Source organism: Phycodurus eques, chromosome 15 (genome assembly GCF_024500275.1).
Source record: "Phycodurus eques isolate BA_2022a chromosome 15, UOR_Pequ_1.1, whole genome shotgun sequence".
Lineage (NCBI taxonomy): Eukaryota > Metazoa > Chordata > Actinopteri > Syngnathiformes > Syngnathidae > Phycodurus > Phycodurus eques.
In genome coordinates this window covers 19,839,808-19,855,120 of record NC_084539.1, presented here as the reverse complement: position 1 = coordinate 19,855,120, position 15,313 = coordinate 19,839,808, and the positions used below count along the sequence as shown (strand labels likewise).

Below are 15,313 nucleotides of genomic sequence, written 5' to 3'. Positions count from 1 at the left end.
ATTGCCCACAGATGCCACAATATGCTGGCAAAGCACTTTTTCTTTTTCTACTAGACAATTGCCTGAATTAACGAAACTTGTCCCCTCGCTGGCTGTGTGTTAGTGCAGGGGAAATGTTAGCATTGCAATGAGTAGAGGAAATTTAACCACTGAAGACAATTTGTTTTTATTCTAGTTCATCGCTACATAGTTTACAATGTAGCCGATCAAGTACGTTTTAGAATTCAGATGATGGGATTGTTGGTATTGTTATGGGCGCATACACAGCGAAATGAGGGAACAAAGCATATAGGAGTATTGCGTTACAAATTAAACTTAAAAAAAGAGTGCAAGTATCAAACAGAATAAAGAATAGGTGGCGAAATTAATGGGAGGAAGAGAGGAAAGGAAGAAACAGGGCTGAACAGCACATTTAAGATGGGAAAGCACGATAAAGGGAGCTGTCACCCTGGTTCGATAAGTTGTATTTCGCTGTGAAAGGTATGAGGCTGAGAGATGTACACAAAACAAGGAAAAAAGTCTGCGACTCCATTTCCCACAATGCCTCTCGTGGGCGATGAAATATTGCGTCAGTGCCAACATGGCGGTCTGACGACTTGCTGCAGTTCTGTATGGCTCCTCGTCGATTAAAAGACTTTTACTACGCACAGACGGCACGTTGGTAAGCAGGTAAGTGTTCAGAAAAAACGTCGGACATCACGGATGAAAAGCGTTTTTGGTTTCGGAAAGCAGAAAGACTGAGCACGTTAGGAAAAAGGCTCACACTGACTACATAGGATAGGGGTCGTACTATACATGCTTGTTGGGGCTTTTTCTACTTCTCTCTCCCCTCGCGTGCAACCAGCCAGTATATTTGGATTTTGTTGAAAGTGCCTAAATTTTCTCCCCCCCCCCCAAAAAAAACCCCAAAACAAAACAACAACGGTGGGCTGTTTTGTTTATACCCATTTAGAAGCACAGACGGGTCAGCTGTGGCGGCCCTGCTGTCAACGTCACATTATGTCGCCTCTTAAGTCAAGTTTCTCACTTTGGAGACCAAAAAGTGTTGATATGTTAAAAATGTAGACGTTCCTCTGTCTGGCAATGAGCTAGCAATACAGAGCTATATGAGCCTTGTAATATGCAAATTACGTACGGAGACTCGCCTTCTGAATGTTTCCCAATCAGTAACTGAATGATTAACTCATACTTCTATAAGTCAAGAAACATAATAGTTGAATAATTTAATTGAATCTTTTGTGTAGGCAGGAATTAAAATCCGCTAGTGGACGGATTTGGGACACATTTGTCCTTAATTTTTTTTTTTAGGCAAATTCTGGTTGCCGCTGTTGGACAGAAGCGTTGCTGCATAGAGCTTTGTTTGGCAATGCCAGATAATGAATAAAACCGATCTTTTTCACTCGATCTCGATCAGATGAAAGTCACGTAAGTGACACCGATTTTCGATTATGATGTTCCATTGTGACTGATTGGCTGTCAGGTTGTGTTGACGCACCCTGTGACACGTTCAGGTCCCAATGTTTCGCCGCTCGAGGTTCAGCGTTCGTCCCAACGTGGGCGGGGCCGGGAGGACGCCGGCTCCACTACAGGAAGCCGCCCTGGTGAGTCAGGAGACCAAAGAGGCTCCGAAAGACGTCGACGAAAATGTGCCGACCTCTGCGGCGACCGACACCAAGCCAGTTGAAGCTCCTGTGGCTAAAGCTCCCGTCCCGAGGCGAGTGGTTTTATTTGTGTAGCTTTGTTATTTTAGTCTCATTTAAGCAACACATTACCTATGCATTTTCAGTCAACATATCTAAAATGGCTTAAAACACGAAATGGCCCAAGATATGTCTAGTATCTCTTCCGGGTTAATGTGGATGTGTTTATGTCCTGCTTAGTGATGCAAATGATCCAAGTGGGGATGGTACCAGCTCCTCGGCTGCTGTCCAGCGGAGGAAGCGCTTCTCTGTCAAGCCCAGAGTGGCGCCAGGCCGCCTCGCCACCCTCCCTCGAACGCCCAAGTCCCCCGTCAAGGTGGGCTCTCAAAGTCCCCTCAAAATTTCAAACCTCAAGCCAAAAACTCCACCCCAAGCGGCACCGTTGGGAGTCCAGTCGCTGACGCCGCCTGAAGCCGAGCCCGTCGTCACCTCTTGTGATGGTTTAGGATCAGCAGCTCCCGCCACCGCTGACCACTCTCCAAAAGGAAACAAAAAAATAGAGAAGGTATGGTCAGGCGGCAGTCTCACCAAAGTTCCTCCCAGGCCACCGTACAAAGTGGCCCCGCTGGACAAAGAAGCTGCGGCACTGTCGGAGAAAGCAAGGACTCTCCTGTCGTCGAAGAGCAGGAAGTCTCCGTCGATTCCCCGATTCTCCCTGAGTCGACTTTTGAACGACCCGTCAGACATTCAGAGACTGGAAAAGGCTCAGAAGCTCCGCGAACTGCTCAGACAGGAGATGCGGAAAGAAAAGGTTCGTTGTTGGCATTCTTTTGACTTTTTTTGTTCCATGGGACTCATCTAAAGTAGTGTGTCCCAACCGTTATTGAGCCAAGGCATATATTTTACATGACAAAATGGCACAAAAAGCATATATACTGAAATAAGGATAATCTCGGTTTTACTTTCTCAGTGCGAATTCTGAGACTGTTAAGTTGAACGCAAAGCTATTATTATTTTGTATGAATGGCAACGGGTGGCTACACAGGGTCATGCACCTTCTGCCATTTTTTGGAAGAGCATTTAATTGTTCTGCCTCTCACTACAGTTGCTAGCATCGATTGATAAACAGATACAGTGCTCTACCGCATAGTTGTGATTTTCTACTGGGTGACTCACTTAGTCACGGATTTTGTTTGGAGAGGGAACTATCCTCTGTTTTTTGCTGGGAAAAACTCACCTATCCTTTTGTTTTTTCTGCGCAAGCCAAAGCTTTATCTTAGATAAAAATATTGTTTGACAGCCATCTTGTGGCATCTTGAGCAACTGTGTTCGAGAGTGGAGGTGGCTAAAAGGGCACCTGATAATGCATTTCGTCATTCAACAGAAGCTTGAGCGCCCTCGTTTGTATCGGAGGTTATCCGGCGCAATTGCGATGCGCAATTAGCGAGCTAGTTATGCATACAGCTGAACATGCATCTGGCCTTCGCATAGTCTGCTGGCATGGCCGTTTTAGAGCGCCTTGTTGTGAGCTATGAGTGCACGCACGTCACAGAGAGAAGGCGGAATAGCGAGGTAAAACTTTTGTATAAGTCAGATGAGACAGACAGCCTGTGGACTGAGGCTTTGCGCTGGTTTGGCCACTTTAGAGTGCCTCATTGTCACTGTTTGGAAAAGCCCTGTTACAACTTTAGGCTTGAAGTGGATATGTTCTTTTTTTCCCCACATTTCTTTTTATGGGGATTTTGTATAACATGTAGTGTACTGTACATACATTCTGACAGGTACAAGACTTAAGAGTTAACCAAAACAGTTCTAAGAATATTAATAGCATAAGCAAACTATATATTCTACGTTTTATGTTTTTCCAGGTTGTCATAGTGGTGTTTGATTGACAGTCGAGCAGGACGTCTTCTAAGCGGACATGCGAGAGCGGCTTGATTTTTTTCCACAATTTTGAAGCCTTAATTTATTATACTTAGCAGTTTGTTTAATCATTCAAGTTCGGCAGGATTGTTCACAACACTTCTCTGCGGTGTGTCAGATTTAGACTTTACTTGTTCTGCCTGTCACTAAACATTGCTGGCATAGGTAAAATCACATACATTATTTGTAGTAAAGAAATAATATTCAGGTGAATTTGATGTGAAATTGGATCATTTTCCACGGCACACGGAGTTTAATGATGTCGTGCGGTAGGGTGCCAAGAGAGCAAAGAGGAAGCATGTCAAGGAATACGCTTTGGATCCCTCCAAAATGATCATGAGAGATCTCATCCACTACCTGCCTTTGTCCAACCCCATGTCGTGAGTCCACCTCGCCTTTTCAACTGATCTTACTGCATTACTTGTTTATTCCTGCCCGTGACCCGCTGCTGTCGTGTCACAGGTCGAGTGTAGAAGACGACACTCAGGAGAACGAGACCGTGGTTCCGTTTTCCCCAAGGAGAGAAAAGTGAGTTCACTGTTTTGACCTTCCAAGTCTGAACTCAATTTTGACACCGCTCTTCGACACGGACTCTGTCCCAGATCGCCAGAAAGAGTGCAGAAACCGGACCCAGAAGCTGTGGTGAAGACGGGTTCCCAGGCGGTGGAGGAACAGGAGGAGGCAGCGGAGGAGGAGGAGGAGGAAGACGAGGAGGCACTGATGGTGCCGCGGGTCAAAGTCGCTGAAGACGGCACGCTGATCCTGGATGAGGAGAGGTAGGTGCACTCACAACAGTACCCAACTGGCACTTGCATCAGCTCTGCATGAAAAGATGTCAAAGTACAGTTAAACATCACTATGTCGCTGTTAATTGTTCACACCTCAGTTTTATTGTGATTTTTTTTGTTTTGTTTTCTTTTTTGTTATAAGCAATTTTTTTCATGGGTTTTTAATGTATAGAGGCATGGCTGAATTTATTGTAGCGTTCCTTCGGTGTTTCACTGTACTGAATTCATTTACTGCCCTTAATGTTTGTATTCATCAACGAAAATCTGTCTGTTGAACTCCCCCGATGAAGAGTTGTCAAGTACGTTTATTAAGAGGTAGGCGTGGAAATGGGTCATGCCCTGCTTGTCTGTGAAATCCAGGTATGTAATCCAATGACTAACAAAAAGCTGCGGATGGTGGTGTTGCATTGCTTTGGATTTGAAATCAGCACGGCGTTTGGGTAGAAGATAAGAATTAGCGGGTGAATCTCAGCTCGTCACGTCGATTATGTGGGATAGAAATGCCAGCGCGTTGGAAGTCGGACAAGTTTAGGCACCTCGCTCTCAAGCAGTGTGTATATATATATGTATGATATGAGCGTCGCAGTCGGTCGTAGAAAGTGTGTCGCGATCGTGATGAAAGAGGACTCAGTTCATGGAGTAAATGACGAATGCCATGTAAAAAAAAAAAAAAGCCACTGATGTACAACTCTAGTCAACGTAGCTCGTGGCAAACGTCTTAGTTGTATATCTGTAAATAAATAATTATTCTGCGATTTGTCTCAGCTTGACTGTGGAGGTCCAGAGAGCTAAAGGGCCGAACCCGGCGGAGGACCGAGACCCCATCTTTGAGCGCGGCTCTACCACCACGTACTCCAGTTTCAGGGCGTCCACCTACTGCAAGCCTTGGACCAGCGAAGGTTTGGACAACACCAATGTGTAGCCAAGCTGATACAACTAGATGTATGTTCTATCATCTTTTTCCATGTGTCCTTGTTTTTGCAGAGACGGACATGTTCTTCCTGGCGATCAGCATGGTGGGAACGGACTTCTCCATGATCGGCCAACTTTTTCATAACAGAACTCGAGCTGAGATAAGGGTCTGTCAACAAGAGCATTGCTGTGTTTATTTATATAGTTATCCTATGCGCGACATTGAATTTTTTTGTGTGCATTTCAACATTTGCAGAACAAATTTAAAAGAGAAGAGCGGCAGAACTCCTGGAGAATTGACAAAGCTTTCCGTTCGTATTCAATCTTTGCCGTTTTGTGACAGAACCCCACTTATTTATTCGACTATCCCAAGATGACTCGCCGTTGCCGTTTCTCTTGCAGGAGAGCGACGCAAGCTAGACATTGAGTATTTCTCCAAGCTTCTGGAGAAGATTCTAGAAGTCCAGGCCAACAGGAAGAAGCTCAAGTCGCTGGTGGAGAAGAACGCCCCCAAGAAGCGCCAGAGGCGATCAAAGGTCGCAAAGGGTGAGTGCATCCTAATGGAATTCTGTACAGTGAACACTCGTTTATTGCGGGGGATACGTTTGGACCCCCAACCCAAATAGAGACACCATATTAATAAAACATTGTTTTAGCGTTTTACCGCCTTCCATATACTGCAATCACTTCAAAACTTGAGTATCCCGTGGCTCCCGTTGTCACTCATAAAAGAAATGGTCGACGTATAACATCACTTTGTGGAAATGAAAAGAAGAAAACTCTCGTTCACACAGTTCTCCAACAAAAGAAGCAAAGCATGCTTGCTTCAAGCGATTTCCTGTTCAAGTTTACTGTAAAACTAAAATGTTTGTTTAAACACCAAAAGGTTCGACCAAACCATATAATTTAGTCTAAACGAAAGTCCGTTAGCTTACTCCATAGACGAGTTAACTAAATAAGCATCAGTGTTACGGTATTTATTAGGAATGTAATGATATCTCACGGTTTGGTTTTATAACGGTATTAATCTCACGATATGATGGTAATTGCGATATTGTGAGAAAGCTCACGACATTGCAGTAAAACTCAGGGTATTGCAGGAAGGTTCATAGTGCAGGTGGAGCAGCGTGTCGAACGCAGTCAGCCAATCAGTGCATTTCTTGTGACGTAGCCACATGGTCACGGGTTATGCGTCCAATCGGGTGCATTTACACTCCAACGAGGAAGTGAAGCGCTCTAGCAGCCTGGCTAAGCGGCGTGGCTTCGTATAGCTGGACCAAAACAAAATTTTTCAGCACAACAGCTAATTATTTTTTGTACTTTCTATTGCTATTCCTGGAGCTCAGTTGGGGACCTTCCCTGCCACTTCTTCCTCCACACTGTAAAAACCCATTAAAAAAAAAAAAAGAAACGCTTAAAATGTTTTGATATAGCTGGGGGTTACTGTATTTCTATTGTGCAAAGTTCCAGTTATCACAAATAGCTGCCAATTAGTGATTGCATTACAATTAGTATGTATGATGCGTCTACATTGTGTCCTAAATGAGCCACGGTGGCTTTCATCTCTTGGCGTTTTTTTGTTTTGTTTTGTTCTGTCCGGACAGATAAAGCGTTTGTGGACGAGCTCATTGACAGCGAGGGGGACGAAGACGACGGAGAGATTGATGGCTTCTGCAGCTCCGAGGCGGAGGACGGAGAGAAAGAGAATGACGAGCTCTGCAAGGATGGGAAAGCCCTTGTCTCGAAGACCAAGAGCAAACGCAAACGCCAGAGTGCGGAGGACGTCTCAGCTGCAAAACTAAAGAAGATGAAAAGCAAAGCGGGAGAAAAGAGCGACGAAGAAGGTACAAGTCTGTCAGAGCAGGGCATTCCTTTTGAAACACACATTTTGTTCAATGGATTACTTTTATGTCCTCAGACAATGCCTGCATACCCGAAGACACAGAAGCAGCCTTTTCTCAAGCTCAACCCGATTCGCAAGTGTAAGGAAGCTTAAAGGACATTTCGCCATGACAGCACATGTGCTTCGGGGTGGCAAAAGCCCAACCGATCCCTGATGGCACCACTAGTAAACAAAGCCTTACACATCATTTTACCAAGGCAGTGGGATTTAGAAAACTTGAATGATGATTTGAACTCTTCTTTTAGTTGAAAAGATGTTACGTGATGTAAATTGCTCGGACCTACCCGCGGCCGTAATTTGCATTTCCACAGGTAAGTTGATTCAAAAAAATAAACGCAGTGGAAATTCAAAAATAAACGCGGTGGCAATTCAGACACAGTTAACATGATCATTGAGAGACTGGCTAATTCATTGATTTTTAAATTGCTTAGATGAATGGCACAGATGTGCTCTTTTGCTGCTGAAATGGATAGTGCACTGTGGAGCTGACGCTAGCTAGCAGGCTAGCCATTACATTTGGCTAATTTACTGAAAGACAACCCAATCAAACATTTTACATTTTGCCTTTGACAAACCTGATGATATAAGTTTGTTTTCCTGCTTTCTTCTCTTTATTTACGAAATCCACTCGATTTATCCTCCTCATCCACAGGATTCATTTTATTTTTTTACTTTTAAGGAAGTGGGGAAAAAAAACCAAACCTTTCGGGGTATACAGTTCTGTGAAAAATATTTTGCCCCTTCTCAAATTCTTATTGTTCGCATAGTTTCCAGACTTTGTTTAAGATAACGAAAGACTCGTTGCCTGTTATAGAAAACGCTTGATTTCAGTTGTTGCTGCTGAGGGTGGCCCAACCAGTTTATAGGTTTAAGGGGCAATGAGGCCTACTTTTTCACGCAGAGCCAGGTAGCTTTGAATAGTTTTTCACCATTTAAAAACAACGTTTTATGTGTCTCATATTTATATTTGTTTCATGATCTTAAATATTCAAGTGGGGAAACTATGCAAAAAATAAAAATGTGAGAAGGCGGCAAATACTTTTTCACAGCACTGTATATGGTGGCGCAACCCCAAACAAGTTTTGTCATCTTTTCCGGTCAGCTCAGCGCTGGTCACTCGCTTTCTGCCACCCTGAAGTTCTCTGGTACCGCTACAAACCTGAAATGGTCAATTTCACATCTCACATTTTCCAATGTAATATCTTCTACCAAACGACCAGGTGCGAAAGTACGGGGACGGACGAGTCATCCGAGCACGCTTCAGTCAAACCCGCCAAACTCTCACGAGGAGGAGCAGCCAAACCAGTCCTGCCCCTCGGCCGAAAGTGGAGTAAAAAGCTTCAGCCTCCTCCTCCCCCCGTCGCGAATGCAGAAGATGATGCATCCGCTAAAGACAATGATGGTGTGATGAACGAAGACTCGAAAGAGCAGGTGACGCTACCAGAGCTGTGTTGAGTACGCCTTCAGCCAGCTTGCTCCAGATCTTGCCTTTCTGAAGTTCCTGCTTCTTTTTCAGATGAACAATGAGACATCATCACCTGCAAGAGGAGCCAGCGAGGAGGAGGAGGAGGGTGGTGATGATGGTGCTTCATCTGGTGATGATTTCTCTGCTAAACCTGCAAAACCCACTAGGTACATTTCTCATCAAGCTGTGTCCCAGTTCAGGGGCTGCACTCGTGGGAATTTACGTGTGTAGGCATCGCCAAAAATCTGCAGTCAACACTTCTCATGTTCCCACCCTAACCCTGAGGTCACAACGAAAGGTGGCTACAATTTAGAAATACAACAGTACCTTGACTTAGGGGTTTATTTCGTTCCGTGACCAAGCTTGTAACTCTATTTACTTGGCTATCAAATCCATTTATCGAGGTCACTAATGATAGTAGTGATCCAAAGGTCATTTGTGGGCAATGGTTTAAAGGAGCCTTTCGGCACCCGGTTTGTAAGGGGCTGACTAGAATGTGAAGCGTAACACCTAAGACTGCCTACACATGCTTTTGTTAAAAGCAGTTGTCGCTGTCTGAGTCTCTGGTGCTGACGTGACCACAGCTGTGGTTATTGGAAGACATAAAATGCAATACCTGTGTGAATGCCAAGTTCTGTCTGACGGGCTTCTAAATGCTGTTACGCCTTTGCAGTGCAGATTTGCCTGGAAGGTAGTGTAAACGTGTCTTTGTGTGTTTGTATTTTGCAGGTATGGGAGAGTTCCCAAGCCTCCCAGCCTCTTAAATTATCCCACCAAGGAAGAAAAGCCCACCTCTACACCTGAGCCAAAGTGCGCCTCCAAGAGGGCCAGATCGGCCAAGGCACCATCAGCTGCACTGCTGTCCAAAAAGTCCAAACTTATTACCCTCAGAGCATCTCAGTCTGAATCCAGCGACAATGAGGTGGAGGAACAGGCACAGCAGAGGGACGATGAAGAAGCGTTCGTGCCCGCCAGCCTGCGCTCTCCCTCGGTTGTCATCCCACAGGTGGATGAGACAATAGAGGTTGTGCCAAACTCTTTTTGTCGCAAATCAGTTTCATCCTTCCATTGTTTGCATTTGTCTTTGCGTGCTTTCCATAATTCACACCCACTCCAACCACCTCGCCCATGTATAGCTTGACATCTTGGGCAACATGTCTGATGGTGTTAGACATTTCCCAAGATGACTTCTACCTCAACTCTCTCAAATATGAGACGGGCAGCCTTGCATCAGTTGGACCTCCTGGTCGATAGTGTTCGCTGCGTTGAATGTAGCACAACAAATAAAAAAAAAAATTAAAAAAAAAGGAGCAAAGTCACCCATTTTATTTAGTTAAACTTTCAACATTGCTCTCATCTATGTCTTTTGGTGTTTTCATCCTGTTCCCACTATTATCTTTAGTGTGATAGAGAGAAATGCATATTAAGTTAGAAAAATTCAAATAAAACTTCTTGTCTTTCAGAATGTTATCGACTACCTGTCTTTTGAACATAACGAAGGTATGTCGAGGATGTGTTTTTCAAACGTCTACTGTGTTCCAATACAAAAATTTTAAGAAATGATGTTGTTTCTCAGTGTCTGAGATGGATAGCTACAACGAGGCTGCGCAAATGCTGCTGGCCATCGGCAATGGGGTTGACCTCTCTCAGTCGGACACCATGCATGATCAGGGAACAGGTACGCATAGTCCGCCGTGTTAATACTACTGCGAGCAATACAGTGTTCCAATCAAATTGTGTTTAATTGCAGACATAGCATTGGAGAGTGGAGATGAGCCCAACAAACTCTTGGAGGAAGAGATAGCAGAATTAATCGAGAAAAACTGCTCCAGCCCAATCCCGTCTGCGTCATCGGACCATAGAGTCACACCGACGAATGAGAATTCCACCTCAGTGCCCACAAAAACGGAATCTTCACCTCAGAGAACTGTTTCAGGCCCTGACTTAAGCCCTACTGCGCCATCGGGCCCACAGAGCAGAAGAGGTCACTCATCTGAGGTGAAACCAAAACCTAACCTTGCTAAAGTCTCAAGGACCGCACATTCCAAATCCCAACCAGAAGCATCACCAGTAAAGTCTGCTGTGGCGTGTCTTTCTCCCCTCCTTTCTAAAGAAACAGCCTCTATGATAGGAAAGTGTGATCAACCCTCAGAAAACCAGACTTGTGACTTAACAAAAGCCAATTTTGACTTGAGCTTGGAACTGGCTGCCATAGAAGCCAAGTCCACAAATGCTGAAAGTGGTCCTAATTACGGGGCCGCATTAGATGTCGCAGTCACAGAACCACAAACTGGTGAGTCAAACACACCGTTGGTACAAAAGAGTGGAGATCATGACAGTGTCAGGCAAGATGTACTTGAAAGTCAGAAATCATTTGAAGTTCAGGAGACCAGGACTCGATTCCCAAAGGTCAAACCAAAACCAAATATTTCAAAGTTATCAAGACGTGCACGGTTTAAACCTCAGACCACAAATGAAACGAGCCTGTCTGCAAATATGGAATCCACCTGTAAAACAACAGCTGACGTAGACCCACAGCTAGCTTCTTTAGAGACACAAGATGAAAGCATCAGTTCAACTCTGACACCAATCATTAACATAGGCTCCAGTGTAATACCTTCAGAGGAACTGAATTCTAGTGTGGAGAAGAATAAGGCAGGTGCTGGACATGCTGCTAGAGAGACAAAGCCCACAGATTCTAAAATAGTTGAAAGTGTTCATAATTATGAGATGGCATCTGATGCAGAAGCCACAGAATCACAGGCTAAAGAGTCAAAGGCACCTGTAGACCAAGAAGGTGGAGATCATGACTGCAACTTGCAGGAATTACCTGAATGTCAGACCCCGAGTAAAGTTATTTCCACTCATCAGACCAGGGGGAGTCGATTCCCAAAGGTCAAACCAAAACCAAACCTTTCCCAGCTATCAAGAAATGAACAGTTGAAACCTGAAACCTCAAAAGAAAGTAGCCCGTCTCGAAACCTGGGATCCACCTGCAAAACAATAGCTCAAATAGAACCACAGGCAGCTTGCACTTCCTCCTTTGAGGCACCGCGTCAAAGCACCAGTCCTGCTTCAACTGTGACACCAATCATGAACTCAAGCGCCAGTATGATACAGTCAGAGGAACTGACTTCTAGTGAAGAGAAGATGGTAGCCGTTGAACATGCTGCAGGAGACACAAAATCCACAGACGCTGATGAAGTTGAAAGTGGTCAGAATAACGAGTCAGTATCTGAACCCAAAGAGCAAGAGTCAAAGGCACCTCTGGTCCAAGAAGGTGGAGATCATGCCACTGCCATGCAAGCAGAATCAGAATATCAGAAACCAAGAACAGTTTTGCCACTTCAGCAGACCTGGAGAAGTAGATTCAAAAGGATCAAACCAAACCTTCCACAGATGTCAAGAATGTCACAATCTAAACCTCAACTCACAAAAGAAACTTGTCAGTCTGAGGTAGAATCACAGCCAACTTGTACCCTCTCTCTTGGGACCTCTGCTCAGAGTGCCAGTTCAACTTCTAATGTGACGTCAATCATGAACTTAAGCTCTAGTGTGATGCCTTCAAAGGAACAGACTTCTAGTGAAAAGAATATGCTTGGCATTGGACTTGCCGCAGGTGACAAAACCTCCGCAGATCCTGAAACAGTCGAAAGTGGTTGTAATAATGAAACTGCAGAAGTCATAGAACCACAGGCTCAAGAGCTAACGAAAGCTTTGGACCAAGAAGGTGAAGATTATGACAAGGCCCTACCTGAATGTCAGAAACTGAGTGAGGTGGTTTCCGCTCAACAGACCAGGAGGAGTCGATTTCCAAAGGTCAAACCAAAACCAAACGTATGTACATCAAGAACTGCACATGCTAAACCTCAAACCACAAAAGAAATTAGCTTGTCTCCAAATCTTGACTCCACCTGCATAAAAACAGCTAAAGTACAAACACAGCCAGCTGGCACCTCTGTCGAGTTACCAATTCAAAGCACTAGTTCTGCTTCAACTGTGACGCCAATCATAAACTTAGGTGCCAGTATGATACCTTCAGAGGAACTGACTCCTAGTGAGCAGAAAATGGCAGGCATTGGACTTGCCGCGGGAGACACAGAGTCCACAAATTCCGAAACAATTGGGAGTGTTTGTAAAAATGCAGTGTCATCTGATGCAGTACTTGCAGAACCACAGGCGGAAGAGTCAAATACACTTTTGGACCAAGAAGGTGGAGATCATGTTAGTAGCTTGCAGGAGTTACTCAAATGTCAGAAACCGAGTGAAGTTGTGTCTGCTCATCAGACCACGAGTCGATTCTCTATGGTCAAACCAAAACCAAACCTATGCTCATCAAGAAGCGCACAAGCTAAACTTCGAACCACAAAAGAAATTATCCCATCTCCAAATCTTGAATCCACCTGCAAAACAACAGCTGAAGTACAATCACAGTCAATTAGCACCTTCTCTCTCAAGTCACCAAGTCAAAGCATGGGTTGTGCGTCAACTGTGACACCAATCATGAACTTCGGCACCAGTACGATACATTCAGAGGAACTGACTCCTGGTGAGCAAACAATGGCAGGCGTTAGACTTGCTGCAGGTGACCCACTCTCCACAGATCCTGAAACAGTTGAAAGTGTTCGTAATAATGAGGCGGCATCTGATGCAACAGTCAAAGAAACAAATGCTGAAGAGTCAAATAAACCTTTGGACCAAGAAAGTGGCGATCATGACAATACCGTGCAAGAGTTACCTGAACGTCAGAATCCCAGTAAAGTTGTTTCTAGGAGGAGTCGATTTCCAAAGGTGAAACCAAACCTTCCCCGGATACCAAGAGGTTCACTGTCCAAATCTCAAAACACAAAAGAAACTAGCCCATCTTCAGATCCTGGATCCACCTGCAAATCAACAGCTGAAGTAGAATCACAGCCGACTTGCTCATTCTCCCTGCAGAAGCAAACAGTCAGTTCTTCAACCGTGACGCCTATCACAAACTTAAACTCCACTTTTATGCCTTCAGAGGAAATCTCTTCTAGTGAGAAGATATTAGGTCCTGAATCCGCGGCCAGAGACTTAAATTCCACATTTGCCGAAGCAGTTCAAAGTGGTTGTGGTTATGAGGCAGCAGCACAGTCAACGTCTGAGACTTGTCAAAATGTTCCACCCAGTGCAATGACATCTTCAGCTGACAATATAGATCAGGAAGACTCTGAGGCATCAAAACACTCTCAAGAAATCATTCAAAGACGGCGACGTCTCCCCAAGATCAAACCCAATCTGAGATCCCCTGCTCGAGCAACATTGCAGTCAAAGGATGGACTAGACAAACCCTCCAAAGTAACATCCGACTGTCAAACAGTGCCAACAAGAAGTGAGGCAAGGCCACAGCGTGCCAGCAATGAGGTTGTCTCCATGGAAATGTCCATGTCGACTAGGCCTCAAGCGCAGAGTGGTGAAACACCAACAGTTGGCGAGGAAACGGCGAGCAATGTTGCTCCTCATCAGGAGACTGTGACAATGACTGGTCCTTTAAATTCCACAACTGAAGCCCCCTCCTTAAACATCCCATTGCCAGATTCAGTCCTGGAAAGTTCTGGAACCAGTGAAGCAAATCTAGTGACCGCAGAGGCTCAAATCCCCAAATGGTGAGCTTTATGCTTTATTGCGTAACTCCAGCAATAGTAGACTGCCATGCGATAAATTGAATGTGAACGTCACACATCATTGTTAACCCTTGGGTTTCATTTTATTTGCATTAACACAGCTGAAATGGTTCACTAAAAGGAAGTGAGGTGGACGTAAATGGTCAGCATACAGCCCAGAGATTTAAGCCTTTAAATTTGAATGAAATGAGATTATTCGCTAATGCAAGTTTCCCCTTTTATCTAAAGCACCGAGAATACTTCATTGCCCAAAACCTCCACAACGAGACGGAGCAGGCTGGTAAAACCCAAACCCAACCTTGGACACGACACTCAACCGTCCCGACAAGAGGCAGTCAAAGCCGGATCAGGTTTGACACTCTCCATCAGACAAATTTACATCACAGATTATAGCCCTGCTTGTTGAGACCACAAATTCTGGTTCTTGCCCAGATGCCATCGACACTTCTGGTCCTCAAGAGCAAACGACTGTCCTGCATACGCCAGTAGAGGGAGCTGATGATCAAGTTAAGGATGCCTGCTCTACATTGGCAAGTGAGACAAGAGCGCCAGAGTGCCCCATCCAGGTAACAGGTTTATTTCAACCTGTTTTTACCATTTCTTCTGTGACATTGTCCTATTTGGAACTGTAAGCTGCAAATTAATTGCCCACACCAGGATAAATAAATGTTAAATGGAGGACCGTGTGGAGACGTAGGAGCTGAAATCCAAGCTCAGGTGTTTGTTTCTCTCCCACTCGATGTCCACAGAATGAATCAGCGTCGTCATGCACGGGATTCTACCAAACGTCTGCGAGTCTCTCAATATTTCCAGACAGTAAGTCAGTGACTTTGTCCTAAATTGGAAATGCATCATTGGAGAAAAGAAAACATCAATGCATGAAGCTATGGCAGGGTATTGGTAGATCCTTCAATGGATGGTTTCACAAAAATGAGGCCTTAATTATGCTTTAATATGACACTTTATCCCCAAATCAGTTGTTAGTCTTAAAAATGCCTCATTTTTGTTCAATTGTGCCCAAACAAAATAGCAGG

At 44.6% G+C, this 15,313-nt stretch overlaps 1 protein-coding gene across 2 annotated transcripts in view; it reads left to right on the top strand.

The window, feature by feature from the left end:
• The first annotated feature begins 578 nt into the window (after positions 1 to 578).
• zgc:162472 (uncharacterized protein LOC553495 homolog) overlaps positions 579 to 15,313 on the top strand; it is a 22,529-nt gene continuing 7,794 nt past the window's right edge. Inside the window, exons 1-21 of one of the 2 annotated variants that reach the window (XM_061698519.1) lie at positions 579 to 669; positions 1,512 to 1,714; positions 1,881 to 2,451; positions 3,837 to 3,943; positions 4,026 to 4,091; positions 4,166 to 4,339; positions 5,117 to 5,250; positions 5,336 to 5,430; positions 5,520 to 5,574; positions 5,666 to 5,809; positions 6,868 to 7,107; positions 7,182 to 7,245; positions 8,387 to 8,597; positions 8,683 to 8,798; positions 9,361 to 9,637; positions 10,095 to 10,131; positions 10,208 to 10,309; positions 10,382 to 14,261; positions 14,508 to 14,629; positions 14,712 to 14,845; positions 15,029 to 15,095. In XM_061698519.1, the coding sequence (XP_061554503.1) occupies positions 1,518 to 1,714; positions 1,881 to 2,451; positions 3,837 to 3,943; positions 4,026 to 4,091; positions 4,166 to 4,339; positions 5,117 to 5,250; positions 5,336 to 5,430; positions 5,520 to 5,574; positions 5,666 to 5,809; positions 6,868 to 7,107; positions 7,182 to 7,245; positions 8,387 to 8,597; positions 8,683 to 8,798; positions 9,361 to 9,637; positions 10,095 to 10,131; positions 10,208 to 10,309; positions 10,382 to 14,261; positions 14,508 to 14,629; positions 14,712 to 14,845; positions 15,029 to 15,095 (6,793 nt within the window). In that variant the 5' untranslated portion in view covers positions 579 to 669; positions 1,512 to 1,517. Of the gene's footprint in view, positions 670 to 1,511; positions 1,715 to 1,880; positions 2,452 to 3,836; positions 3,944 to 4,025; positions 4,092 to 4,165; positions 4,340 to 5,116; positions 5,251 to 5,335; positions 5,431 to 5,519; positions 5,575 to 5,665; positions 5,810 to 6,867; positions 7,108 to 7,181; positions 7,246 to 8,386; positions 8,598 to 8,682; positions 8,799 to 9,360; positions 9,656 to 10,094; positions 10,132 to 10,207; positions 10,310 to 10,381; positions 14,262 to 14,507; positions 14,630 to 14,711; positions 14,846 to 15,028; positions 15,096 to 15,313 lie in introns of both variants that reach the window. The other variant, XM_061698518.1, reaches the window with a different exon arrangement.